Source organism: Purpureocillium lilacinum (genome assembly GCF_023168085.1).
Source record: "Purpureocillium lilacinum CBS 284.36 DNA, scaffold_2, whole genome shotgun sequence".
NCBI classification, from domain to species: Eukaryota; Fungi; Ascomycota; class Sordariomycetes; order Hypocreales; family Ophiocordycipitaceae; genus Purpureocillium; species Purpureocillium lilacinum.
Window position 1 is genome coordinate 3,949,230 of NW_027072112.1, and position 27,734 is coordinate 3,976,963.

At 61.1% G+C, this 27,734-nt stretch overlaps 10 protein-coding genes across 10 annotated transcripts; 8 read left to right on the forward strand and 2 right to left on the reverse strand.

Moving 5' to 3' along the window:
* Positions 1 to 2,950: 2,950 nt before the first annotated feature.
* Positions 2,951 to 4,585, forward strand: PLICBS_002956 (putative RNA helicase; the record flags this gene model as incomplete). The annotated part of the gene is made up of 1 exon (XM_018322672.1): positions 2,951 to 4,585. One exon carries the CDS (start codon positions 2,951 to 2,953, stop codon positions 4,583 to 4,585), a length of 1,635 nt encoding a protein of 544 aa, XP_018177902.1.
* An 878-nt stretch (positions 4,586 to 5,463) lies between these two features.
* Positions 5,464 to 6,192, forward strand: PLICBS_002957 (uncharacterized protein; the record flags this gene model as incomplete). Its single annotated transcript, XM_018322673.1, has 3 exons — positions 5,464 to 5,592; positions 5,715 to 5,846; positions 5,917 to 6,192. The coding sequence occupies 3 exons, from the start codon at positions 5,464 to 5,466 to the stop codon at positions 6,190 to 6,192; spliced, it is 537 nt and encodes a 178-aa protein (XP_018177903.1).
* A 4,137-nt stretch (positions 6,193 to 10,329) lies between these two features.
* On the forward strand, positions 10,330 to 11,073 carry PLICBS_002958 (uncharacterized protein; the record flags this gene model as incomplete). Its single annotated transcript, XM_018322674.1, has 1 exon — positions 10,330 to 11,073. The coding sequence occupies one exon, from the start codon at positions 10,330 to 10,332 to the stop codon at positions 11,071 to 11,073; it is 744 nt and encodes a 247-aa protein (XP_018177904.1).
* Positions 11,074 to 14,483: 3,410 nt separating this feature from the next.
* Positions 14,484 to 15,710, forward strand: PLICBS_002959 (ccr4 associated factor; the record flags this gene model as incomplete). The annotated part of the gene is made up of 1 exon (XM_018322675.2): positions 14,484 to 15,710. The coding sequence occupies one exon, from the start codon at positions 14,484 to 14,486 to the stop codon at positions 15,708 to 15,710; it is 1,227 nt and encodes a 408-aa protein (XP_018177905.2).
* A 1,158-nt stretch (positions 15,711 to 16,868) lies between these two features.
* PLICBS_002960 (uncharacterized protein) lies at positions 16,869 to 18,683 on the forward strand (the record flags this gene model as incomplete). Its single annotated transcript, XM_065600111.1, has 3 exons — positions 16,869 to 17,150; positions 17,222 to 17,582; positions 17,974 to 18,683. The coding sequence occupies 3 exons, from the start codon at positions 16,869 to 16,871 to the stop codon at positions 18,681 to 18,683; spliced, it is 1,353 nt and encodes a 450-aa protein (XP_065456183.1).
* A 511-nt stretch (positions 18,684 to 19,194) lies between these two features.
* On the forward strand, positions 19,195 to 20,031 carry PLICBS_002961 (uncharacterized protein; the record flags this gene model as incomplete). Its single annotated transcript, XM_065600112.1, has 1 exon — positions 19,195 to 20,031. The coding sequence occupies one exon, from the start codon at positions 19,195 to 19,197 to the stop codon at positions 20,029 to 20,031; it is 837 nt and encodes a 278-aa protein (XP_065456184.1).
* Positions 20,032 to 20,169: 138 nt separating this feature from the next.
* On the reverse strand, positions 20,170 to 21,327 carry PLICBS_002962 (uncharacterized protein; the record flags this gene model as incomplete). The annotated part of the gene is made up of 1 exon (XM_018322677.1): positions 20,170 to 21,327. The coding sequence occupies one exon, from the start codon at positions 21,325 to 21,327 to the stop codon at positions 20,170 to 20,172; it is 1,158 nt and encodes a 385-aa protein (XP_018177907.1).
* Positions 21,328 to 22,697: 1,370 nt separating this feature from the next.
* PLICBS_002963 (uncharacterized protein) lies at positions 22,698 to 23,904 on the forward strand (the record flags this gene model as incomplete). Its single annotated transcript, XM_065600113.1, has 3 exons — positions 22,698 to 22,748; positions 22,814 to 23,425; positions 23,488 to 23,904. 3 exons carry the CDS (start codon positions 22,698 to 22,700, stop codon positions 23,902 to 23,904), a joined length of 1,080 nt encoding a protein of 359 aa, XP_065456185.1.
* A 372-nt stretch (positions 23,905 to 24,276) lies between these two features.
* On the forward strand, positions 24,277 to 25,374 carry PLICBS_002964 (uncharacterized protein; the record flags this gene model as incomplete). Its single annotated transcript, XM_018322681.2, has 1 exon — positions 24,277 to 25,374. One exon carries the CDS (start codon positions 24,277 to 24,279, stop codon positions 25,372 to 25,374), a length of 1,098 nt encoding a protein of 365 aa, XP_018177911.2.
* Positions 25,375 to 26,021: 647 nt separating this feature from the next.
* On the reverse strand, positions 26,022 to 26,861 carry PLICBS_002965 (uncharacterized protein; the record flags this gene model as incomplete). The annotated part of the gene is made up of 4 exons (XM_065600114.1): positions 26,022 to 26,170; positions 26,248 to 26,427; positions 26,489 to 26,602; positions 26,654 to 26,861. The coding sequence occupies 4 exons, from the start codon at positions 26,859 to 26,861 to the stop codon at positions 26,022 to 26,024; spliced, it is 651 nt and encodes a 216-aa protein (XP_065456186.1).
* Between the last annotated feature and the right edge of the window lie 873 nt (positions 26,862 to 27,734).

Below are 27,734 nucleotides of genomic sequence, written 5' to 3' on the forward strand. Positions count from 1 at the left end.
ACAGCGGCGGCAGCGGCAGCAGCAACAGCACTCGGTGGACGGGATCCGAAACTGGCTGGCGCTTGGGGCCGTCGTGTGATCAGTGTCGTTTCAAACAAGTCCGTCAGTCGTCACTCGATAGATCAAGACGAGGTCAGGAGCGAGAGAAGATGACGCAAACGTCCATCCGGTGCCGAAACGGCGGTGGCAGCGAGGGTCGCGAGGCGAGGTGACGCGGTGAGGGAACTGCCCGATGGTGGGGACGGGAGGTTGACGAGGAGAGCTAGTGCGGAGTCTCGCTGAATGCCGGCACGAAGGGGTGCCGATGACCAGGACAGGTGAGGAACGAGGAAGATGGTAGAGGGCGCGAGGCGAGGATGAATATGTGCTCCCGATACAGTAGAAGCGATATGGAAATGACAGGAACGAAGTCAAGTTGTCGACGGCCCAGGTTGGGTCGAGGAAGAGGAGCGAGGAAGAGGAGGAGGTGGTGGTGCTGGTCGGTCGAGGCCCGAAGCTGGCCTCCACTGGGCCCGTCCGTCATCCCGCCCACCAGGGCCCCCTTCCACTGTCTACATCCGCCTCAGGTACTTGGCCAGGGCGAGATGCCGGCCTCGACTCCACTGGACCGACAAAGCTGGCTGGCAACACAGTCAGTCAGCTGTGTGGAGCAGCCACTCGGCCGCCTCCCGCAGTAATTGTGTTCTGTACAGCACTCAGTTGGCCTGCACACACAAAACGGCGACCGCGAGTTGGGTGGGTGCCACCATGCCTCATGATACGGCCCAGAGTTGGTGCACAGCAAGCATTCGCTGTGCCTCCCCCCAGCACACACCTTGGCAAGGCGTTGTGCACCGTGCGCCCAGTGGCTCCCGTGACGGTAGCCATTGGAGGCAACCGCTGAGGCCCGGAGGGGGGGGCGGAATCGGCATCTCCCCCAATGGCAGCCCCGGACTCTCGCGGCAGCCTGATCCCTGGCTGAGGCGAGGCCTGGCGCCGCTGGAGCCCTGACTGGACCGTTCCGGGGGAGTGATTGCCAGGGGCCAGCGGGGGACGACAGGAGCTGCCGGCGGCGGGCGACGGGCGACGGACCGTTTGGCGCCAACCATCATCTTGAAGCACTAATACCCCGGGCAGCACTTGGGGGGGGGGGGGGGGGGGGGGGGGGGGGGCCTGTCAAGCCTGGGCTGGAAGCTGGATGCCACGTCGGCTCTCACGCTGGCAGCGCACGACCTGATCGGACGGACGACCAGACCGCCGGCTGTCGCAGTCTCTGCGCCTCTGTGGCCCACGACCTCCGCGCCAACAACGGCGAGGCATGAAGACTTGACAAGTTCATCGACATCGACATATGTACCGTTGGTACACGGGCGCGGCAAGCCGGCCCTACCTCTTGGTCCGTCACATTCAACAACCAAAAGAACCCTCCCTCGGTCGATCAGCCCGCGTCGCACCTCGCCAATGGACGAGGCGCACTCAGCCCATCGGCTGCGCGGCTCGCATTGTTTGCGGTCGGGAGTGCGGCGCGGGGACAGGGACCAGCCCATCAGAAGCCGAGGACAGGGGCCGAACCTTTTGATGGTGGGTGCGCTGGATGCATCGGAGGCAGGCTGATCACACTCTCGCTGACGAGCACGCCAAACACCTCCGCGAATCGTTCACATCAATGCCTCGTACCACGAATCCAGTCCAGCACTTGGTGTGTGCAGCCATGTAAAACTCGCCATGTTGCGCCGGCGCTGGCCCTTGTTGATGAACGGTCCGCCTCACGACTCACGACTCATGGCTCGTCCCAGCTCATGCATGGATCTTCCGCTCCATGGTCTGTGCCTTCGCGTGCCGTTCAACTTTGGCATCTACAGTGAAGAGACGCCCCAAGCGCAGGCGAGCTTTGACACAGGCATATGACTCGACGGAACCTCAGAAGCACCACGCTGGATTCGTGGGCGTCCGCGTAAGCTCAAATCGGACGCCTGCAGACCGGAGAGCATGATGACGGGACATGCAACTCACAACCAGGTCTCCAAGACCGCGGACGGGCAGCCGGGAACACGGCACGGCCAATCCTGTTCAGAACTTTGAGTCTGTCATCTTGTCCGCTCGCCCTGACCGACACAGAACGGCGCCCGCCCCCCGAAGATCTGGATTCTAGCTGTCGAGCGATGGTGCTGTGTAACTCGGGCTCCACAAGACAGGCGTCTCAGCAGGACAAGGCATCCCTGTGGCGGGCGCTTCGCTCCTTGATCCCTCGGCATGGGGCAACCTTTGATTGAATCACCAGAGGTCAGGGGAGAGGAGGAAACAGCGCTCCCCATGTTCTTCCGTCCGCCTCAAGCCGAGCACCCGCCTGTCACGGGTTCCCCAAGCGCGCGTCTACCTGCCCCTGTCCAGTTTGTGCACTGCACTCCGCACGTCTTGTTACAGTGCCACTGCAGGGAGTATTGTCCCGTACCTTGCACTGGCTGGCCGTGCGCTGCTGGGGCCCCGTCGTCGGGTTGTCAGACTCGAGGCGGGCCACTGCCGAGCTGCCAACACGGCTGCAAGAGGCTGCCGACGCGGCGCCCTTTAATTTCGAAGGCGTGCTGCACGTTTCGGCGTCACCGACCGGTTCCTGATCCGTGCGCGCGGGGCCAGACGCTGCCGAATGGGCGCGGGCTTTCTGGCCACGGGTGTTGTCGACGTCGGACGGCGGCGATAACGCAACGCGGATGATGCTGCGCGGTCAATTCAGGTACCCTGAGACACGACACTTCGGTACCTGGATCTTGTCGTCAGTCGGCGGCCCAACGCCAACCCCACCCTCGCCCGCTCACCGGACCCCACCGAACGTCCGCCCCCACCGCCTTCCTGCACGAGCGGCTGACTTCCACCTCCGTGGCGGCAGAATCGCCAAATTTTCTGTCTCAGCTTCACAACTGGTCTCGGCACAAATCCAATCCCGACGACCATCGTACACAGCAACGGAATCACGATGCGCGCCGATACCGATCGCGCCGAGTCCGACTCAGATGCTGCCAGCGTGTCTGGCGTGTCGGTTTCGTCGGCCGAGTCCGACTACCTCGACAACACTACATCACGGAAACGCCGCCGGACATGCCCCACTGCCGAAGCCATTCGAGCCGAGCTCGAAGCCGCCGTCGACGACGATGAGGACGATGAAGACGACGAGGGCAATGGCTCTGGGAGCTTCAAGCCCACCATGACCGCGATTGCAGCGCCCTCGAGGATTAAGCGGGCAGCGCAGGCGACCACCAGTGGGACCCCAACTATCCCGCAGAACCGCATTCAGGCGCCGGTCGATCCAAACACAACCTTTTCGTCCCTCCAAGTCCGACCATGGCTCGTACAGTCACTTGGAAACATGGCCATCAAGCGACCAACCGGCATTCAAAAGGGCTGCATCCCCGAAATCTTGAAGGGGAGAGACTGCATCGGCGGCAGCAGGACCGGTTCCGGAAAGACGGTTGCCTTTGCCGTGCCCATCCTGCAAAGGTGGGCCGAGGACCCAAGCGCAATCTTTGGCGTCGTCTTGACGCCCACCAGAGAATTGGCATTGCAGATCTATGAGCAGTTCAAGGCCATATCCTCACCGCAAAGTCTCAAGGCCATCCTCGTGACTGGTGGATCGGACATGCGCGCTCAGGCGATTGCCCTGTCCCAGAGGCCTCACATTGTCATTGCCACGCCTGGTCGCCTTGCAGATCACATCAGAACATCTGGCGAGGACACGATATGCGGCCTGAGGCGAGTGCGCTTCGTTGTTTTGGATGAGGCGGATAGACTCTTGCATGCCTCCGGCCCGGGCAGCATGCTTCCAGATGTGGAGGAGTGTCTGGGTGTGCTGCCGCCCGCCACGGAGCGCCAGACCCTGCTTTTCACGGCTACCATTACCCCCGAGGTTCGAGCCCTCAAGAACATGCCCCAGAAGCCGGGCAAACAGCCGGTCTTCGTTTGCGAGGTCGACACCCAGATGCTTGCCATCCCCACGACCCTTACGCAGACGCACATTCAAATCCCCGTCACCCACAAGGAGCACTACCTGCACGTCTTTCTTCTTACCGAAGCCAACAAGGACAAGACGGTCATCATTTTTTGCAACCGGACTTCAACAGCCGAGTATCTGCACCACCTGCTCCGGCTCTTGGACCACCGCGTCACCTCGCTGCACTCGAAGCTCCCCCAGCGTCAGAGGATTGACAATCTTGCGCGATTCCGCGCGTCAGCTGCCCGTATTCTCGTCGCTACCGATGTGGCGGCCCGTGGTCTGGACATTCCCGAGGTCAGCCTCGTCGTTAACTACGACATTCCCCGCGATCCGGATGACTATATCCACCGCGTCGGTCGTACCGCTCGTGCAGGCCGCAAGGGCGAAGCGGCGACTTTTGTCGGACAACGTGATGTGGAGCTAGTTCTGGCGATCGAGAAACGCGTGGGCCGCGAGCTCGAGACCTGGGAAGAGGAGGGCGTTAACCTGGAGACAAGAGTCATCCGCGACGCGCTCAAGACTGTGAGCGAGAAGAAGCGGGAGGCATTGCTCGAGGTGGAAGAGGACAGGGAAGTCGGCGGCAAGCGGAAGAGAACCAAGCAGAAGCTTCACGCTGACTAGACCACACTCCCCTCCGGAGGTGTTTCGGGGAATTTTCGTATTAGACGCGACACATAGCGACGGAGCATTTGAACTGTCAGATTTCGTGCATATCTGCCTCTTTCCCATCATGTGCCATTCCACATTATCTAATGGTCGGTTAACTTGACAGAAGTGGAACAATCTCCTCGAGGACCCCCCAATGATGTCGACCAGCACAGTACACTATGGGCAGCCCTCGTCTTGTGCCGAGCTCCCTTCGCGCTCAGTTTTTCTTGAGCAGTTAGGGTCAAGGTCCCAATGGTGTGGTTTGCTTGTGGCCACGGGTATGGGCGTTTGAAACATGACGTTGGAAATTAACGCTCCGGCGCTTGCGCTGCGTGATGTTTTCTCCCTCATGTTCACAGACTGGCGGCTCAAGCTGGGACGCATGAAACGCCGCCTGGCCACCCCGCGCGCATGGGCCGAGTAGTTATCCTTCAGCGGGCTGCATGCTCCATCACAAAAGCCCGTGCTGGGGGTCACCTGCAATATGTCGAACGACACGCTCGATGAATCAACGCAAGCCAAGCGTTGCAGAAGAAGTAATAGTTGGGTAATGGGATGCTGGGGCTTTGGAGCTGTCTTTGATCTGGATTCATGAGAGTCAGACGGGCGCTTTTGGTCGCTGAGTATTATTGACACATCGACATGCGATGCACCGGCCCTTGCGTCCTGTACAGCACGCCGTCTCAAGAACTCATGTTGATGGGAAGGGGCTATATAAGATGGCCACGCTCGCTCACATGTCCTGGATGTGAACGCCGAGGATCTTGTCCATCAACAGACAGACAGACGAGCCTTTCCCCATCGCTACATCCGCAGCACAAATGCAGCCAAGCTCTACCGCGACGGCGGCCATGACGGCGACCTCGGCGGCGTCCGTGGCCGACATTCTGCTCCTGCCCAATGGGAACTGGACGAACGCAGACTGGGACCGTGCGGACGCGGTATGGGAGAGGTCCAAGAAGCGAGCATCCGTCACTGGCGTAAATCCCCCTCCCCCTTTCTCCTCCTCGTCCTACTCTTCTTCTTTCCCTCTCACGCTCACTGATGAGCACACGCGCGACGATGAGAGCATGGAGGTTGGTGCTAACAGTTTTGCCCACAGAGGTGCAACGCGCAGACCCAGAAGTGCGAGATCGACTTTGCGCGCTTCAAAGGGACGCACGGCTTGGACACGCTGCTCAAGGAACTTAACTTGCCTGAGCGGTTTTACGCTGCCTGCCATCCAGAAACTCCCGTGAGTCCGGCCGCGAAGCCTCGAAAGGGGCACGATGTTGCTGGGTCAGACGCTGACTGGACCTTGACAGTGCGAAACCAACTATGATTGGTGCCTGTGGAACACCCACCCGGCGCAGGCCGCAAACTGTGCCAACGAGCCGCACCACCGGGAATTAATCGTCAGCAATCGCAAGACGCACTGGTTTAACGGGGGCCCTGCGGGCAGAGTCACCCACGTGGAGCACAAGCCCGGCCGGATCGTCGTCGACCATGGGTACAATGGCCCGATCATTCGCGGGAACATCCGGTGCGTCGCCTTAGGGTACGTTGAGCTTGACCCATTTGACAAGACAACTGGGCCTTGATGAGACATCAGAGGTGGTCAACGTGGCCGTGGCATCGCAAGTACGGTTGCGCAGCATGTCAACACGCGCGCCTTTTCACAGAACCCAGAATGGCAGGCTGCACCAGAAGAAAACTTTGCACGGACAGGCGATTGCGGGTATTTGGTACAAGTCCAGCTTCACGGTTGTACGAGAAAACAGAAAGAGATTATTTGACTGGACGGAAAAACCGTGGCTGGTCTAAGAACTCGTACGTTCTCTGCAGTTCGCTGCAGCTTTGGAGGGGTGTGAATTCTGCCCGTCAAACATTCGTGTGGCATGGCTTGACAGGAGGCTACATACCTAGTCCCAGGCAGGCACCGTGTGTCCCGAGCCGGGAATTGCTGGCATCGCCGAGCTTGCCCCGGGCAGCCGGATAATGAAGCTTGGTGCATACATCATCGTGTACTGGGCGGCACGGCAAGCTCGGCCGGTGACCTCACCATCACTTCCTGTAGGGCTGACCAAAAGGATGCTCTCCAGCCAGCCCCGGCCAGGGTCGCGAACTCGTCCTGGGCGTGTGACATGCGCTGGGCGGCTTCTAGAAGGACTGACCCATGCCTCTGCCGGCGGGATTTCCTCGTGGCCGGCGCGGCACCCGGACTGAGGCGAAAGTAGGACCCGGGCGACGAGCGACGATGCCACCAACCAGTCAAGGCCGGTCCATGTAGCCCAGTCCGTGGACCAACGCGGATCCAACGGGGATACGGCTCGCGATGGCTCTCAGGACGCGAGCAACATTGGTCATGTGCGCGCCAGTTGCTTCTTGGACGCCGGGGCTCGACGTCAACCCGTCAGTGCCGGAACAACTGGCTTGCGGCAATAACGGGTCCCGGCAAGCCAGGGACACCAGGGTCGTCCAGCCCGAGCCCTTCCAGAAGGACAGAGGGCGGGTGACCGACAAGCTCGTGGGTCCGGGCATAGAAACTTTCTCGGGCAGCCAGCCCTGCGAGTGGGCTCGCGCTTCGGCCCTGGGGACTTGGTGGCTTGCCGTGGCTTGAAGAGTGGAGGTCGGCGCCGGAACTTGTGATGGGTCCGAAGTCGAGAAAAAGTCCGCTACCCTTGAGCAAACTCCACCACGAGGGGCCGCTTCACGATGAGGAAAAAATTGTTTGCTCTCGGCCGAAAGCGGAAAAAGCGTTTGCAATGACTGACTAACCGTAGAAGCTCAGAATCGTTCGAGAAGAAATCGCACGATACGTAGTAAGTGGGCTCGCAAGGCCCGCTGGTACTGCATTGACTGGTGGCAATGTCAAACTCCGGTGTTAGACGGGCGCAAACGTGCGGCACAGGCGAAGTAGTGACAGCGGCATCTACGCTGCGAGGCAACGCCGAGCCACCAATAAACTGCGGACGAAGCTTCATGGGTGAAGCAACCCTGTTGACACTGCACACGGGTGGCCGGCACAGAAACACGCGGCGGCGCGTGTTTGTGCCTGGTGGCATGCAGGCAGTGCTCGTTTTCCAGAAGCGAGCCATCTGTAACCAAATCTGCCAAGCAGCGGCATTCAGGATCAAACTCGGGATGGCCCCACCGCCTTGGCTTCAGCCCGAGGGGGGGTGCGCATCATCTCGCAGCAGCCGTTATGCTATGCTGGCGCTATTGGTGAGACGCGCAACCCCGGACGCGGATTCGTGCGTTATGGTGACGCCGTCTGGCTGCTTACGTGCGCAGTGGCACGGCATGGCGCGTGCTGGGGTCTCGGGCTGTTCGTCTGGCTCGCATCGACTGCAGTCTTGGGGCTCTGTCAGCAATCAACGCGAAAGCGAGCTGTGGCGCTGCCCTCGTCTGGCGTAGCTCCGCGCCGCTTTTGCAGCCCTGAAAGTTGAACGCCGTGATGCAGCTTTGGCGATGCCGAAATGCCGTCTGTGTGTCGTCGCTAATTGGGTAAACGGGATTGATGTTTGACGGGGAGGCACGGCGACGATGAGACAGCCTGACAACCTGATTGCGTGTATCCCGTAGGCCTCTAACCACGGAAGGAGCGAGTTTCCACGGGTGGTATTGCGCTTGACGGCTGGCAAGTGGATGCCTCGTCACCTTGCTGCCTCGCCCGCCGCATCGACTCGTCAATGCAACGTGAATTCTGCTTGCTTGGACTCGGTATTAACCGCCGTCGATCGTCGAACCAAACCAATTGCCTTCTCATTCGCCAATCGGCCTCAGCCGTGAATCAACAGGCAACAGGCAGCATCTGAACCTTGCGCGCGATGTAGCGCCGGCAGCAAAAGCGGCACGGACGGCGGTCCGTTTTGGTGCGTGGGCGCACCCAGATCCCGAGACGAGTCGGCACGGTGACTCGAATGGCCCCGACCGGGGATTGCAGTTGCCTGGGTGGCTGCCCTGCATCTCAGGCGGAGGAGTCATCGCCGCCGCAGCTCAGCCCTACCAGTCCTAGCGCTGTCGTCGCCGCTGTCGTCTTCGCTCTCGGATCCATCGCGTTGTCCGGGCAGTGCTGATGCCGCTGCCGGTGCTGCTGCCCTGTCCGGTCCCATGACTGGACAGCAAGCGACGGGTTCGTACGGGGGAGGCGGTGCAATGCTTGACTGATTGATTGATAGCCGCAGCCCAGCAACGCGAGCAATCCGACCCGTCAGCGGCCACGTTGTGCTGCCCGATACAGAAAATCGTTGCGACATGCTGCTGGGCAGTGCAACGCGCAACACGCACGTCGCATCGGCAATGCGACGATAGTTCGCTACGGCCGAAATGATGAAGACACGCCTAGGACACGCCTAGGACACGCCTCGCGGCAGGGTGCTGCGATTGCTCCCAAAGCGTGAATGGCTCGGCATCGCGGGGCGGGCCCGGGGATTGATCATCATGCATCATGGCGGCCAGCACGCCTCTGAAGAGTAATCCGTCACGGACATAACGCCTTGCTAGACGACGATGGTGCATCGAGGGCAACGCCAAAGCGTCTGACTCGACGCGGAACCGAGTTAGTCTCGACGCCATGGACAAAAATAAGGCCATGACATGCTGAGAAATTGGGGGAATCGGTTGGAAATCCAAAAGAATGGGACGGCGACCGGCGGCAGGAGGAGGGCCGGGCGGGCGGGCATAGGCGGACATAGTGGTGCCCCAAGCAGCATCAGTGCAGCACCGAACCCGCTCAGCAGGGTCTCCAGCAGCTCTCTCCAGCGGACACAGAAGCCCTGGGGAGGCATGACGTGCCCTGGCGGAGGGACGGATGGGGGGATGGAATCACAGGGCGCGGGCGCAACAGTCATCACCAGGACGCTGATTAGGAATACCGCTCGGAGAAACGAGACGTCCATCCGCCCGTGGCGCGGCGCCAGCGCGAAGCTTGAGGCCCAGCCAAGGGGATTTCCAAGCCGCCGACCCCGCGAGCGGTGTACCCTTACGCGCGAGGGTACATAGCCTACGGGGCAACATGGCCGGGCACTCGGGTTCCGTCGCGGCCGTCGAGACCTCGGATTTGGCTCTCGAGCCTGAGCCTAACGGGCTTTGCGGGCTTAGAGTCGTCGGATTTAGTCAGCGGGATTGCGGAATGTCCACGGCTTGCGCACCCAACGCACACCCTTACGGCACCACCCCTGCGGGCTCGGGTCCGCGAGCGCCAAAGCCCGGGCGTGCGTTGCGCTGTCGTGTCGTCGTCGTCGGCGTCGTCGTGGCTCGGGATGCGGACTGTGTCTGACGGGCTGCTCACCCTCCGAGTTAAAAGAATCCGGATCCCCCCCCGATCCCGGGACAGCTTCTCTTGTTCCCCATCACATCCAGATACCGACGAGCATCCCCCGAACAAGCACGAAACGAACAAAACAACGACATCATCATCACCATCAACAACGACAGCAACTCTACTCGTCTCATCTGCCTGCATGACAAAGCGAGCCAGCACCTCATCTCCCAGCTTGCTCCCATCACCGCCTCCAGGCACAGTTTCGGCATCCCTGCACCGCAATCGGGCGTGTCTGCTGCCTTGAGTCACCCGCTAAAAAACCCACTCTGACCACACACCCACTTGTCTCCACCACGACACACCCCCCCTTCGGCAACGCCAAGGTCCACGCTGCAAGTCGCTTGCTTGCTTGGATTTTATAACAACCCGGGCCCGCCCCTCCCGAAGACACATCCGGATCTTCTTGATCATCATGTCCACCGCCGCAGTTGCTCGACCTCAGACTGCTAGCTTCTCCTCTGGAAGGCAACAACCACTCATCCGAGCCGCCACCAAGAAAGCCATGTCCATCACCCAGACCTACTACCTGGCTCACAAGGCCCGGGCCAAGCTCTCTCGCGAGGCGGCCCAGCCTGATCACGACCTCCGCCTGCTCGTCGGGCACGCCAACCTGCTTGACTCCCTGATGCTCGAGCTTGCCGACGCCGAGCGCGAGCAGGAGCGCTGGTTCAACCAGTCGGTTCGCGGCTCTGCCGGCGACAAGGCCGCCGCCCGCCATGTCCAGTGGGCCGACAGCATCGCTGAGCAGCCCGAGGAGGAGTACGACTCCGACTCGTCAGACTCCGACTCCGACTCCGACTTTGACTACGAGGACGACGTTGAGATGACTCCCGCCGTCTCCGCCCGGACGCCGGTCGTCACTTCGCGACCGGTCGCCGCCTACGACGACGAGGAGGAGATGGGCGACGACCTCGAGGAGGACTACGCCCAGCTCGAGCTCGTCCGGACACCATCCCACTCCAACTCGCCCCCTGAGCTTCTCGCCGATCACGACTCGGAAGAGTCTGACGACGAGTCGATGCCGCCATCGCCCGCTGACGCCTCGCTGCCCTACACCGAGAAGGAGGCCAAGGAGCAGGGTTCGCTCTACGACGAAGAGTACTACGTCTCGCGGAGGACTCCCGCGGGCCTGGTATCTGCCATCTCGGTATACTAGGTTTCGACACACTCTTCCAGCGAACTCATTTCAGTCTCCAATTCTTTCACGGCAGCGATGGCATAGCACGGCGTTTACTACTACATGGGCATGATACCTCACGGCATATGGCGGGCACAATGGTTTTAAAAAGCGACTTGATTTTATACATTCACGTTCATGTTTTATGAGAACGGTCACCACTCTAGAAAGGACAAACAGCACATTGTCAAGGGATATACCAATGATGATGGATGAAACAACGGATTGCATTTTTGAGTCTGCCGCTCCCGGGCTCTCAGGAGAAGCTGAAGCCAACGGTAGAGTGGCAGCGGGATCGGTCGGCATCTGGGCCGCTAGATAGGCACAACAAGACAATTGAACAGAGTCGATTGAACCTCAACTACTACACTCTCCCTCAACAGTGACATTCATGACTGTGACGAGCAATGAAAATTTCTTTGCTCGTTCTGCAACCATCGTGACTCCGACCCCTGCAGGGCGCGGACACCGCCTTGGTGGAAAACCGGGGCGGAGGCGGCTCCGGCATGAATCATGAGCGCGCCCCGTCAATCAAGGCAAAGGACAGCCCAAGGTGAAAAAAAAAGAAAGCGACCAAGGCGCCGCCTCGCCGACCCACCCGGAGCTCGGGCTCGGCGGCTCGGAGAGTGCGCGGCGGGCCAGCACGCAGGGCGGAAAGGCGCGTTGATTCATCAGCCGAACGAGAAGGGAGGGGAGGGGAGGGGCGTACGCCGTGTCTCGCATCAAGGGAGAGAGACAAGAGGGCGTGCACTGGAAACGTGCGTGCGTGCGTGCTTCCCAGCGACAGCAGACAGCAGCACCTCGAATGCCTGCTGGCCAACCAGGAGCTGCGATCTGGCCGTGAGGGTGGTCACGTCAGCGATGGCGGATCACATCAGCGATAGCAGAGGGAGAAGCGCTGTGCGCGCTCCCTATCCGTCTCATTGTGTGAGTTTGTCATCGGCAGCGGAAAGGCAAAACCGGGACGCCAGCCAACAAAGAACAGGGCTCCGCGGCGGCGGCGGCGGCGTCACGAGTGCCATGTGCCGCGCGCGCCCTTGTGAGGCTTCGCTCGCGGCAATCATTGGTGTTTGGGCGGGGTGCCGTTTTGGCGACTGCCGCGGTCGAGATCGCGTCCAGAGCGTGAGGAGAAGCACCCGGAGGGCACGGAACAGAATAATCAGGGTTGTCAGATAGAGAGAAGGTTTGCGCGGGTAGGCTATCTACAGAGGTTCATCCCCCCATCAGAGATGCGAAGCTGAGCATGAGCTTCCCTCCCTCACGGCAACCTCGCGGCAACCTGGATGGGTTGGCGGTAGCCGTCGAGTGCTTGAGTGAGTGGTGGGTTCGCCGGACGGGAGAGAGGGGGGGTGGGCGTGCGATGCATGTGTCCTCTGCGCCCGTGCACAAAGTCACGACGACCGTTGGGCCCAGCGTGAAAGCGTTGCCCAGGACGCCCGCCACGGCATCGGACCCCGCCCAAAGTCCGGCGAAAGCACCGCCGCCCTAGCCGTGGCGGGACAGAAGGAAGGTCAGATGCGGCGCGGGCGGACAACGAGCCAAGCTCGCTCAATCTTGCGCGGCAGCAGGCAGTGCACAACCCCGGCGTTGCGTTGCAACTGGCCTGGCGCATCGTACTCGAATCAAACACCGGCCCGCCGCCGCCCTTGGCAGATGCATGCATGGATGGCTAGATGGATGCCTGTTCCTGGGAGACGAGCCCCATGTTTGACTCGTATGCAAAGCAAAAGCTTCGCTGATGAAAAAGGTGCCAAGGGGGCGCGGCTGCGGCGAGGGCGGCAAAGGAACAAGCTCTGAAACTGCGTTCCTCGTACCTCGTTCCTCGTACCATCGGGGCCAGTTTGGCACATGGGGTCGAGGGGGCCAGGCCAGCTTCATTTCGCCGCATCCGGCGACCCAGCCAGCCCGCGGCGGAGGTTCGCTCGTCCGTTGTCTCATGGCACAAAGGGGAGGGAGGGAGTGCGTGGCCCCCCGTCCGGGGTCTGGCAGCGGGTGACGGGGCCTCCGCGTGATGCGCAATGCGTTCCTGGACGTTCCTGGATTGTGCCCCAGACAACGGATTACGGACTAATACGAAGCAGCGCGGTGTCACTTCTCCCTTTCGCTGCGGGCACGAGGACCAGGTCATTCAATCGCAATGCACGACTCCGTTCAGGGTGGTCCATCGATTGCTTCGCGCCACCCCCTTCCCCTGTGCCGTCCTGTAACCTGGATTTTGTGATAGTGTAATGGCAATCCGGTTGCGACCTCGGCCGTAGTCGAGCTCCGTTGCAAGCCGCGGGACAGTTATGGCGCCCCATGCGACGATGCGCCCGACCGTTTCTGCCGGTCATGGGACCACTGACGCGCCCCGCCGTAGCCGGACGAGGATCCGAGGGCCGCGGGGCCGGGCATCGGAGCGATCGGCGGCGCCCTGCGCAGAGCCGACATCGCCAGCTCCGGGGCTTCCCAGGTTGGGGAAAACGACATTGTGGCAACCATCTCTTTCGGAAGGTGTTGCTCGAGACTTGCGTTGGATTGGGGCGCTGGCTCCGTTACTCGGAGCGCGTCTGTTGGTTTGGGTGCTTACACGTGGTGTGTCGCTTGTCGCGTTCGCGGTTGCCGTGCATGGACGGATGTCGAGGCAATGTCCACGGGAATAAGTGCCGTGCCCGCGCCTCGGTCAGATACCGGAGACTTGTCGAATTGTCGCTCGCATCAGCCTCATCGCGAATCGTCTTTTGTAGACGGGTGGACCCGGCGAGCGACTCGCATCATCACCCGTTGGTCCGAACCACCCCGGATCGCACCCCAGATGGCACCCCAGACAGAGCAGCTGAGTCGCGTCGTGGGGGATCGCATCAGGAGGCATGACGATGGCGGCACGCAGTCATTTGACCTTCACGACCATCTGGCACATGCATCGCCCGCCTGCCAGCAATATGCCGTAGTCCGCGGAGCCCAGCGTCGCTCCGGCTCGTCTTATCAATCAGTCATCGGCACTTGAGCAGGCCGACTCCGTGGCAGATTCCCAATGGCTGCCCCACTCTATCTTCAGACTTGTTATGATTGGATGCGCATTTGTCTTTGATCTCCCCAACCGTGGCTTGGCGGGAATGCGGCGAACGGAGTTTCGGACTTTGAACCGCCGCGAAGTCTGCTGGGGTGGCAGAAGCACAGCGTCTAGGGAGCCGCCGCCGCCGTCACGGCACGTGCACCGGGCGCCATGCCCGCCGCCGCTGCCCACTCCACTCCGCCAAAACTGCTGACCAAATTCCGCAACGCAAAATCCACCCCCGGAGCTCCGACCGCAGCGGCAGCTCCTCCAGCTGCGACACTCCGCATCGCCTAGCCCTCCATCGGACAACGTCAATTGCTTCGCCCGCCGCCGGGCCAACCCCTTCTCCGCCATGAGCGCTATCGCCAAGCGCGCGTTCGGCGCCCGGACCAGCAGCCGCGCCGTCTGCCCGAGCTGTCGATTGCAGCAACAGCAACAGCATCAGCAAGCGCGGCGTCGCACCTTTGCCAGCGCCCGCTCCCCCGCGTCGCCGCCGCCCAAACCCCCGTCCTCGGGCTTCACGGCCTTGTCTTCGAGACAACTGCTCGCCGTGTCCGGGCCTGACGCGCCCAAGTTCCTGCAGGGCATCATCACGGCCAATGTTGCTCAACCCGATGGCTTGCCGCGAACGGATGGCTTCTACACGGGCTTTCTCAACGCTACCGGCCGCGTGGTGCATGACGTTTTCATATATCCCTTCAGCAGCGGCTCGGGCCTCCCCGTCAAGGACGATGGCTTCTTGATAGAGGCGGATGCGAGCCAGATGGGACGACAGGCCAAGTACATCAAGCGATACAAGCTGCGGGCCAAGGTTGCCGTACGAAACATTACACCCGACGAAGCGAGCGTCTGGCACACGTGGGACGATGGTGCGAGCTACAATCCACAGACAAGCGCGTCCAGGATGGTGCTTCAAGACCCACGGGCGCCCGGCCTGGGTCACCGCGTCATCCAGCTCGGCGGCAAGACGCCCAAGCTGGACCTCGAGCAGTCGACCGAAGACGCGTACACGATCCGGCGCTACCTACATGGCGTGGCCGAGGGCCAGGACGAGATCATCCGCGAGCAGGCCCTGCCGCTGGAGAGCAACATGGAGCTGATGAACGGCATCGACTTCCACAAGGGCTGCTACGTCGGGCAGGAGCTCACTATTCGGACCAAGCACCGGGGCGTTGTGCGCAAGCGCATCCTGCCCTGCATGGTCTACTCGCGGGACAAGGCGGCGCCGCAGTCGCTGCTGTACGAGCCCGGCGAGCCCGAGGGGTCGCCGTCCTCGGACCCGCCTGTCGAGCGGCTCACGGCCGACATGATCCCCGGGGAGACGAGCATCGGTCGGTTCGGCAAGCGGGGCCGCAGCGCGGGCAAGTGGCTCGCGGGCATTGGCAACGTCGGGCTCGGGCTCTGCCGCCTTGAGATCATGACGGACGTGGTGCTGCCGGGCGAGCAGGCGGCGGCCACGTTCACCCCAGACGACGAGTTTGTGCTGGAATGGGGCGAGGAGGAGAGCAAGAGCAGCGTCAAGGTCAAGGCGTTTGTGCCCGAGTGGCTGCGACGGGGGCTCGAAGAGTCGCAGCAATGACTGTAGATGTACAACCTGTAAGATGATGTATTCGTACTGTAGATCATGGCGTCATGCGCCTAAGATATATAGACCAGGGCGGACAGCCAAACACGGCTTGCTCATCGAGACATGCTTCTCTGCTGTGCACTTTGACCAGTGTCCTTCCCGGGTTCAAAGGCTCGCGCCACCCCGACCACTGCGCTGACGATTGGGCGCCTCAGCGGGACGGGACGCCATTAATTGTGGAGTGGGTTGGAGTGTTGGACTCGGCAACCCCCGACCTGAGAGTGAGACAGTCCAATGTCATTTGAACCCCTCGGCTGTGCCCTGGTGCAATTCTGCACGAGTTCAGCCGCAGCGAAGAGCTCGACAAATGTGACTGGATCGGGCGCAGGGCTGCAGATCTCAAGCTGACGGCCCTACGGCTGAGGGCGAGGCAGCATCGTGAGGCTGCCTGGGGATGAGATTGGACACGGCCAGGGGCTTGGTGTATTATGGGATATTTCATCGCCTGGCTGGCTAGGCGTGGTCGCGGGCTCGCCGCGAGAGGCAGGTCACGGAGTCTTCCAATTAGTAACTTATGGATGGAGTCTTGACGAACCGTCGCCTGCCGCTAGGCAGCGTGGCTGGGGGGCAGGATGCAACTCCGACGAACGGGTGAGCCGTGCCGAGAGGACGCACACCCACAGCATGTAGCCTTGAGCCAACGCCGTCGAAAACGACCGCCGTTACTTCGTGTTTGCGCCTCGAGCTGGCCGCCAATTCGTTGGGGGCGGCGCAGCGACTAAGACTGAGCCCTGGGGGCAGTGATTTGGAACCCAGTGCAGCGCGCGAGGCCGTACCTTGGCGCCCTTCCTTCTGGCTGACCACCTCACCAAAGAAACAAGGGCCAAGAAGAAACCAACGCGCTGTACCTCTCCCGCCCACGGCCTCGTCACGCACGACCGTTCGCGACAAGTCGAGTATTAAGGCCTTTGGATCCCGGGCGCCGCTCACTTCCCCGACGCTTTGTGCCTGCGACTGCGCTCCCTCCGCCTCCCAATGGACTGCGCCGCTCGTAAACCGGAGAGCGACCCCTCGTAACATCCGACCACGACTTGGCGACCTGGTTGCGACGGACCGAACCTCTTCCATTCCCTTTGAGCGCCTTGCGCAATCGAAACCGAGGCGGCCGCCATGGGTTGGCAGGACTACGACACGGCGCGGGCCAAGAAGCGCCTCATCGTGCTCTGCGACGGCACTTGGATGAACAGCGACTACGGCTATGTCAAGCCCGGCCTCCTCAACGGCAAGGGCGGCCTGCAGGTGCCTTCGAACGTGACGCGCATTTCGCGCTGCTTCAAGCGCCGGTGCGGCGACGGGACCTTGCAGATCATCAACTACGAGTCGGGCGTCGGCAGCGGGAGCAACATGCTGGACAGCGTGACCGGAGGCGCCTTTGGCGTCGGCCTGGCAGAGGTGAGTCTGGCGCTTCAAGCGTTTCGAGCGCGCAGCTCATCGGGCGATGAACCGCCACTGACGGCCGACAGCGCGTCCGCGAGGCGTACGCCTACCTATGCGCCAACTACCGCGACGGCGACGAAATCTTTCTCGTGGGCTTCTCCCGGGGTGCATTTACTGCCCGCTCCGTCGCCGGCATGATTGCCAATCTCGGCCTGCTCACGCGCGAGGGCGTTGAACACTTCTACCCCATCTTCAAGGATATGCAGCACTGGATGGACGACGACTACGACGACCCATTCCCGAACAGCCCCTTCCCGGACAAGCCCAAGGGCCCGCACGCCGACGAAGAGTACCGCGTCCGCCTCGCCAAGATGGGATACACGCGCGTCCAGCAGCAGAACGGTGCCCCCATCACCATCAAGGCCGTCTGCGTCTGGGACACGGTCGGTAGCCTGGGAATCCCGCGCATAGCCTGGCTTGAAAAGATGGGCATCCGCCCCTCCAACGATGAATAAGTCTTCCCTGTAAAGCGCTGTGCGTTGTGGACCGTTCAGCTAACACTCTGTGAACGTACAACTGGCACGACACGGCCCTGTCCGATACGATAGAGCACGCTTTTCAGGCCCTCGCCCTCGATGAGACCCGACCGCCATTCAGTCCCGCCGTCTGGGAGCGCCCACGGAAAATGAGGCTCAGGACAGACCTTAGGCAGGTCTGGTTTCCTGGAAATCACGGAAACTGCGGGGGCGGCTGGGATGACCAGGGCATTTCCAATGCGACCTTGGCGTGTACGTGTCCGGCCTCACACTGTTCTTGTCCACTCGCTAACACTTGACAGGGATGATGGATCAGATGGCAAGTGTGGGTGTCGAGTTTGACAGGCCGTCGCTCGACCGAGTTATCCAGCAATCTACAGAATTCTACATGCAGGCTCGTGCACAAAACGCTAAAAAGAGTCGCCGAGTTATGCAGCAGTGGGCTGTGGATCCCATCTACGAGAGCAACCGGCCGGTTCGACCATGGGCTCTGGGTCAGATTCAAAAGGACTCGAGCCTCCTCTTCAAACTCTCGGGCGAGACGACAAGGACGCCTGGCATTTACCGGCAGGTCGACCCCAAGACGAGACTCGAGAGGGGCAAGTTTCTTGAAGACACAAACGAGAGCGTCCACAGCTCTGTGCGAGTCCGTCTGGCGTGCGAGGGGCTCGGCCTGAACGACCAGTCAATATGGACCTGCAAGGCGCTCGCGGACTGGCGGCTCAAAAGGGTCACGGTCGCCCGCGACGTCCCCGTGCGGGACGCAAGTGGCCGCGAGTTCTACAAGGAGCAGCTGGAGGAGCGCTGGGTGTGGAAGTACGTGGGAGACGAGAGGCGCGCGCCTGAAGATCCGAACCAGAGGACCATGTGGGAGGAGCCGCTTGGGTACTACGAGCGGTACCTGCTCGACATATCGGGAGGCTCGCCGAACGTGTTTGACTATGCTGACAGGAGGGCGAATAAAAGCAAAAGGAGGAAGCCGTCGTCGCGACCGAGGAGGCGGCGTCAATAGTTGGTGCGCGGGAAGACGGTCGAGTCGTGTTGTACATGGCGGAGGGTTCAGTTTGATGTACTTGCATATTAGATACCACATTGGCGATTTTTAGATATACTCACTCTTCTTTTCAATCACCAGAAGCGATGCCCGTAGATGGGATCGGGAGGCGTTGTAAGTTCCAAGTGGAGTGACCTGGCCCGAGGGCCCATGGTGGCATTGTTCGCCCGTCGATTTTGGCTGACTCATCACTCAAACGAGACTTCGTCAACGCCTGCCTTGAGAGTTGAGACCACCATCGGCTCCATCCCGTCCAAACATCTCAACTTTCGTCGATTTAAGCCTCAAACATTCGCTTCTTCCTTGCAGGCGAGGTTTCCCTTCTGATTCAGCTCAGAGCCGCGGGCTAGCGACACTCGAAGCCTTTTTCTCCCGGCTCACCTTCGCCGACCTTGACCTCACTCACCTCGCCACTGGCACACCTCACAACCCCGTCCGGCGGGCACGTCCTCGCATCCCGCCCGCGATCATGAGCGACGACAACCGGGACCTGCTGCGTTTCGCCGCAGAGTACGCCGACCAAGATGTCGACCTGTACGAGCTGCTCGGCGTCGACGCCCTGACCACAAAGGAGGACATCCACCGCGCCTGGCGCAAGCGGTCGCTCAAGTACCACCCCGACAAGGCGGGCGCCGACTTTGACGCTGCGAAATGGGAGCTCTTCGAGCGCGCGCGCGATGTGCTCGCGGACCCACCGGCGCGGGCCGCCTACGACTCCGCGTCCGCGGCCAAGCTACTTCGCCGCCAGGAGCGCCAGGCCATGGACCAAGAGCGCAAGCGCTTCGCCGACGACCTCGAGGCGGCGGAGAAGGCGGCTGCGCGGGCGCGCAGCGACAAGGCTCAAAAGGAGCGCGCGGCGATGCAGGAGGAGCGCGACAGGTTGGCCGAGGCCCAGCGCGTGCGGGACGAGGAGCGACGGCGGCAAGAAGCGGCGGCGCAGGAAGTCGAGGACCTGGCCGAGGCGCGGAGGAGGGTCCGCGAGAAGAAGGAGGAGAAGACGCGCCGGCGGCAGGCGCGCGAGGAGATGAAAGCATCGCTGGGGAAGCGGGCTCCCGCGGGGCCGTCCAACGGCGCCGTCGCGGTGCCGGGGAACTACTACGTCGCGGGCACGGGCGACGGCGACGCTGGAAAAAAGTACTGGGAGCTCGTGTGCGATAAGTTGCGCGCGGTGCAGGCGGTACGGAATCTGCAAAAGGGGGAGGCGACGGAGGAGGAGCTGCAGGACGCGGAGAAGGGCGTTCAGGATGCGCGGAGGAGGATATTCGACGCCGAGGCAAAGTATCAGCGCGAGACGGCGGCCATTTGAGATACCCATATACCGGAGTAAGACGAAACGCGAATAGACACGACTAATGCCCTACGAGTTGCACGCACCGAATCACCATCACTTTTTTGAGCAAGAAACACGGCATCAGCGCTGCAAGAGCTGAGCGATTATTGGGTTCTACGCCTCTTCATGCAACCTCAAGATGCGGACGGCGTTGCCACCCATGATGGCCTTGGCCTCTGCGGATCCCTCGCCAACAGCCTTGGTCACGGCCTCGGCGTTGAGGCTCACACTCTCCCACAGACCCTTCTCGTTGGCTTGCAAAGGCGGGAAGAATGGGTGGTCGGTGCCAAACATGAGCCTGTCCGCGCCGCTCGCGTCGATGGCCGCCTTGAGGCCCACCTCGGAGTATATGACGGCATCGAGATAGACCTGCTCCTTGAGTACATCCCAGACGGTGCGGCGATCCGGCCCGACCTTGCCCTCGGCGACGAGCTGGCCATCGTGCAGGATGCAGCTCTCGATGCGGCCGGCGAGGAAGGGCAGGGTGCCGCCGCTGTGAGCGAGCAGCATGCGCAAGTCGCGCACCTTGTCGAAGACGCCGGCGAGGTACATGCGCGCGACGGCGATGGTTGTTTCCATAGGGAAGCCGAGGGCGAGGGGCAGGACGTGGCCGTAATCGGCCGCTCGCGGGCCCCAGACGGCGTTGGGGAGGCCGTAGTGCGGGTGCAGGAAGACGGTGAGCCCAGCGGCGGCGACGGCCTCGAAGATGGGCAGCAGTTTCGGGTCGTCGAGGCCGTTTCCGAGGCCAGACGTGCCGAGGATGACGCCGCGACAGTACTTGAGGGTCGCGAGCTGTGCGATGGAAGCGCGGATGGTGTCGAGAGGCGCCGTCAGGGGCAGGGTGCCGAAGAAGAAGAGGCGACCTGGGTGCCTGGCGCACATGTCTGAAAACTCCTGGTTGACCTCGGTGCCGAACCTGCCGGAGACGTCTGCATCGAGAAAGTCCAGCCAGGGGTTGGCGAGGGAGATGACGGAGATGTCGATGCGGTGGGCGTCCATGAAGCGGACCTTTTGGTCGAGCGAGGTGTAGTCGGAGGTGAGGGGCCGGCCGGGGACCTTGGCGCCGGGCTTGTTCGCGAGCGCATCGTCGAGGGACTCGACCTCGGCCTGGAGGAGGATGAGGCGCGGGTCCGGAGACTGAGGGAAAGACCGGACGAGAGGGATGGAGGAGCGGGACTCGAGGATCTTGATGTACGAGGGGGGGTACATGTGCGTGTGGATGTCGACGACGGTCATGTTGGAGGATGACGGCGGGCAGGAGGAGGTGGCCATTGCGACGGCCGAGGCTCTGCGAGTCGCTGTGTCAGTCAGTCAGTCATGACGGAGGGTGGCTCAGGAGAGAGCGCACAGGAGGGATGTCAGGACTGGCGCGGCTCTCATGACGGCAGGTCAGCTATGCTCGAGGAGAAGCGAAACAGCTCGAGGTTTCAGGAGGGCAATTCAAACTCACCTTGCGCGCGGATTTGTCTATCCTTTGACGGGTGCCGTGTCTCGTTCCCGAAGAGGGCAAGACAAAGAGAAGACGGCAGTGGAGATGAGAGGACGGCTCGGCGCGGGTCTCAAGTTCATGCGCAGAAGTGGCCCAGCCCGACTATGATGCGGCCTGACGCAGACACAGCAAGTGAAGAGGCAGCAGCAGAAGCAGAAGCAGGCGGTTGCTTGCCTTTGATGTGTCAACTCATGTAATTGCGGTGGACGGGACGGGCATGCGGTGCGACGTGGGCGGTCTGGCGGGGCGGCGCGCGGGATGTGTATGCAGCCCGTGGAGGGGAGGGGGAGAACGGACGGGTGGCTGGACGGATGCACGTACTCGTACTGCTGGTTGGGGAGCCGGTTCGAGTACGTCCTGAATCTTCGAGCTGAGCTTCAATCTACCCACAGAGACCGAATTGTTTAGATGCCCCCTTGTTGACCCGTCCCGGTTAGCTATCGCGAGGAATCGCCGGGACCCTCCCGACCTCGAGGACCATCGGACCTGGAAGCCCCCACCCCAGGTGCCCAAGTGCCCAGAGATCGGCGAGCTGCCCCTCACTTGGTGCACCAGCCCGGGGCGCGGGGCAGTGTAGTGCAGCGGGCAGCAGGCGGGCATGGGCCTTTAGCGGCCGCTGCGGGGAGTCGGGGGACGGCTTATCAGCCGACGATCCAACAGTGGAGTGGGGTCCTCCCGTATCAAACGCCCGTCCGCGATTTCGTGTAAGTGACCTAGCGAGGCGCTGGCGACGAAGCAGCTGGGTCGGGTATCTCCCGTCTCTCCCCCAAGAAACCCCGCGCCTCACCGTCGATGCAACGCGCACGCACATCCATTGATGCGATAGAGGGCATCAGAGCCAACCCAAGTCGGGTGCTCAGCCCTGGCCGCACCGGCCCGAGAGACCAGGCACGGCCACACATGCTCCTCTGCGATGAGGTGGCGTTCGTCTCCCTCGTCGCTTCAGCTCCTTCAGTTTATACTTTGCGTCGGCTCGTGGGATCGTGGGAGCTGAACCCCGGACCATCGTGCTTATACTCGCTTGCGCGGCTCCTTATCAGAGCCGATCCTTCAGCGCGACACACTCCCCTCCCTTAAATCATCGTCGCGCGGTACCCCTCTGCGCATTTGGACAGATTGAAGAAAGGGCAAAGCTAAACTACAACGCTCCGTCATGGCGGCCGCAGAAGACGCCGCTGTTAGCAAGGACGGGCTCGTCATCCCCGTGAGATGAACCCTAGAAGCATCACGCCGTCATGTCCAACTCTGGCTCACGGACCTCAAACACAGCTCATCGACTTTAGCAAGTTCCTCCACGGCACCCCCAACGAGCGCGCCACCACCGCCCGCGCCATTCTCGAGGGCTTCCAGACGGCCGGCTTCATCTACCTGCGCAACCACGCAATCCCCGCCGACGTCCTGCGCAACGCCTTTGCCCGCTCCGCCGACTTCTTCGACCTGCCGCTCGACGCCAAGCTCGCCGTCGGCTGGACGACCCCCGAGGCCAACCGCGGCTACTCGTCCCCCGGCCGCGAAAAGGTGAGCCAGCTGCTCGACAGCGCCGACGTCGACAAGATCCGCTCCGCCGCCCCGGACCTCAAGGAGAGCTTCGAGATTGGCCGCGAGTCGGACCCCAAGTTCTCCAACCCCTGGCCCAGCGAGGACGGCTCGGGGCGTCGCCTCAATGGCTTCCGCGCCGACATGCTCGATTTTCACGCCCGCTGCCAGGCCATGCACAGGGATGTGATGCGTGCGATAGCCATGGGCATGGGCCTTGGTGACGGCTTCTTCGAGCCCTTTGTTGACGTCGGCGACAACACGCTCCGGCTGCTGCACTATCCCGCTGTCAAGGCCGACGTCTTCAAGGTGAACCCCGGCCAAGTGCGCGCCGGCGAGCACAGCGTATGACACACCGCGTCGACCAAGAAAGAGAATACAGGCACCTACTTACGCTCACGTAACAGGACTACGGGTCCGTCACCCTGCTCTTCCAGGACAGCCGCGGCGGGCTCCAGGTCAAGAGCCCGACAGGCCAGTTCGTCGACGCCACTCCCATCGAGGGCACCGTGGTCATCAATGCTGGCGATCTGCTCGCCCGCTGGAGCAACGACACCATCAAGAGCACCATCCACCGCGTCGTCGAGCCGCCGCGCAAGGAGGGCGTCGAGTATCCGCCTCGGTACAGTATCGCGTCCGTACAAATCATCGCGCATGCTGCGTATTCCCGCGCTGACGAGAGACGCGTCAGATACTTTTGCAACCCCAACTTTGACAGCTTCATCGAGACGCTGCCGGGCACGTACGCCTCACCACGGGATAAGAAATATGAGGGCATCAACAGCGGGGACTATCTTGTTCAGCGCTTGACTGCCACCTACTGACTTCCAATGCCAACCCTATTCATTGTATGGCGCTGAAGAGTGCTCGCTGTGTCCATGTGAAGGGGGTGTATCGCCGTGCATGCTAGATGAGCCACTTTGAACCCGTATCCAATGGCAATGTCCCTCGCCCGCAGCTGCAACCATCCACATGAACCAGGCTAGGTTCCCGGTCTGCAGACGAGAAGGAGGGGTCAGCTCCCGCCCGAGTCGGACGTCTGCGACTCCAAGTCCGTCGACCTCCAGCTGTCGACACCCGTAGCTTGCGTAGCCTTTGTCGTGGTCTCGCCAGCTTCCGCCTTGCACATATCGCTCGATGTATTACCCCCTGGTACAACCATGCTCGATGACAGCTTCGACCCAGCTGGACAATGCATGCCAAATACAACACAGCCTGAATGCGTAGACGAAGATGAAGGGCTCGCGCCGGGCATCGCCGCCTTCTTCTGCCGCAATGGCCTCTGTCCCAGCACAGCTGAAGCATGCGATGCCTATGCTCGTATGCGATTTCCTATCGCGGACATCAAGCGCACGTCTATTCAGGGGTACTGCTCCTACACGCTGTGTGTCTCGGGCGACCGCCTCTTGCAGTTCCGTCCCGAGCCTCACGAGCTCAACATGGACATATGCCGCAACGCCCGAGCCGTCTTCGGCGCATTGGTCCCCATGACGATGCATCTCGGCAGCTTGCAAGGGATTGTCAGGTCGGACATGGGAGGTGCCGCGGCACCGAGGCTGCACGTCTACTTGCAAGAGAAACTGCCGGGCATCAGCCTGGCTCATGTCAAGGAGCAGACGATAGAGCAACGCAGGCGCCTCGTCGAGGACCTGGCCGAGGTCTTCGCTACCAGTTACCTCCACAGCCGGCCCCCGGACGAGATATCTTCAGTTCTAAGGGGACGAGTAGGAGCCTCACTTGCGTGGCGCCTGCAGCTTCTCCAAGGGCTACACGATGACCAGCTCTCGCACCATGTCGCTACCGCCACACAGCACCTCGACACCATCGCCGCGCTGCCGTGGTGCCTCACACACGGCGACCTGGTCCCCAGCAACGTGCTCGTCGACCCAGCCTCAGGCCGGCTGACGGGCCTGGTGGACTGGGCCGAGGGGGAATGGCTTCCTCTGGGGCTGGGCCTGTACGGGCTCGAGGAGCTTCTGGGGCGGGACGTGCCCGGCCGTGGGTATGAGTACTTTGACGACCACAAGGAGCTGCGCGGGCGGTTCTGGGAGCGCTTCATGGCGTTGGCGGGCTCGTGTGACGTCGGCGGGGATGGGTTCCCGTTGCGGTGGAGAAGAGAGGAAGTGGCTCTGTCTCGGAAGCTGGGCATCCTGCTCTGGAGGGGTATCGCGTTTGACGATGGGCGTATAGACCGCGTTGTCGAGGCGGGGAGGGATGATGCTGAGATTCGCAAGCTGAGGCTCTTCCTGGAGGTACCGTGTCCGGTTACGCGCGAGTACTCTAGTCGCGACTAAGTGGACAATGAAGCAGGGTAACGTCTAGTCAAACCGGAATTGTAATGTACTTCGCAAGTGTTGCTGTCGTTGCTGCTGAAGTACCAGGCGTGCATCTAGATGCCTGGCAATGTCGAATACATGAGATTGTCGTTACCAAGATCGCAATAAGGAGATTAGAAATGAAACGACGCGAAGGACCCAGGGCAGCTCTCAATTCTCTCCAAAGAGCGGAAGAAGCAAGAAAGGAAACGAAAATGAAAAATAATTGGATGTAAGAACGATCTTATAGAGGCCAGTCGTATGGATTGAGGCTATGAATACTTGGTGCGCGGGGGAAGGGGGTGCGGCGATAAACTGTTCGTGGCCGGTTCACAGCTGGCACCAGGTGCTGGGCCACGCGTTGTCAGTATCACTCCGGGGCAATTTCATGTTGACCACCGGGTGCTACCTTGCCTGATATTGACAGCGCACTGAGCCCACCTAAGCATCATACAAAGGCGAAGGCTGGTCTGCGCTCTCCACATGACTGGAGACGGCCCTTCGTATCTCGCTGTCGTGTTGTCGGTCGATGTTCCGCCGCAGCGAATGTGCGACTTGCAGCATGACATTACGCAGGCAAATAATGTATATATATCTGACATGGCGAGACAATCCTGAGAGCTCGATTAAATAGCCCTACGCACCACTTGATTAATAACGTTGACGACGGTCGCAGTCAAGTTAGGACATCGACCCGTTGCCAGCTCAAAGGTCTTGACCTTGCGACTGTTCTCCTCTAGCAACGCGACCATAGACTTTTGATAGTCGAATGGTACTGTCATATCGACCATCGTATAAACGTACGCACAGGAACCTGCTTCCACGCACAATGCGAAGTGGAGTCATACATACACTGTCCGTTCCATCGGACTAGCGAGGCGAGGTAAGGCTCGACCTCCGCCTCCCTATCGCCGGCGATCTCTCCAATGAGCTGTGCCTTGGGGTCGCGACAGAGCACTGTCTTGTCGTCGGCAAAGTCAAAGGCAATAGGCATGAGGGCTTCATGACCCATATCCGTCACCTTGCCAGCCACTGGAAAACTACATCAGCGCGGAACAAAAGAGGCTACAAGCCTAGCCGCCCGCACACTTACTGGAACCATTCTCGGGAAGGGCAAAGGCGCAGAGGTAAACCAAGTCGGAGACGCCGCCCGATTGGCCCCTTGCGTTGCGCTCTTCGAGCCCGAGCCCATATAGGGCATTCGTACCTACCTAGCCGCCATATGAATGCATGATTGCGACCACCCGGCGTCCCGAACCGACAAGTTTTTCGGCATAGGAGCGCATACTCGCCGTGTCCTCCGCCAAGCCAGCGGTCGGCGGCCGTGCCTGGTTCATGGACAGGTGCGCGGGGCAATGGACTTCATTGCCTGTTGCTTCGAGTGCCGCCTTGAGCTTATCGTAGTGCTCTGGCGTATGCCAGCCACCGCCAATGATGAGGATGATGGAGTGGTTCTCTGTGGCCATGATGATTTGCACTTTAGAATGACCTGATGACAATATTGGAGTCAATAGCGATTATGAAGAGGAGGGGAAAATGAGATTATCACCCCCTTGGCAGACCCAAAAGAGGAAGCGCGCATGAGGGGTTTACCATTTATTGTCACAGTCCGTGGTGTCGGCTGCTTGGCCCCGCGTCAGGATCACTGCACATGTATATCCAGCAAACCAGCATGGGATCTGTCTCTCAATGCCAAAGCGCAGATGAACATCCGGCCTCTTTGCCGATTAGGCCGTCAGGGCAATGACTTCTATACGATTCAAATGTACGCTAGCGACTGTGCTGAAATGCTTGACTGAAAGTCTAGCGCACAGCCCGTTCCTCGACAGAACTGTGAATCTGTGATGCATTGAAGTCGTGCCCTGTGCAGATCGTTGCCTCGGTCATGCGTGCTGTAACCACTACGCCGGCCCATCACCTGCACTCGAAACAGGGATTGAGCAGCTGGCCGTGATGGCTTTACATAGGATCTTCCTGGGCGACTGTCACATTTCGTCAAATATTTGAAGTAATCGGTGCTGCTCTCACTCAAAGAAAGAGAGCATTTCTGCCCCAAAAAGCCGGTGTGTTTTGCTGAGCAGTATGAGACAGTGCTGCTGTAGCTTCCGTGGGCGACTTTGGGGTGATCACTGGCTTGCGCAGCTACCGCCTCAGTAGACCGGCGTGCTGGCGGGCATCAGTGATTCCCCTGGCACGTGTGGTGACTCGGGGTCGCTGTGGCCTGGCCGTATTCAGTGGCTGCTGCACCCACGGTCTCCCAACTGCCGATGGTTCGTGGTGCGGCGTGATTGTTGCGGTGCCTTCGAGTGCCAGCGTAACCACGGTTGCCACCGCTGGCA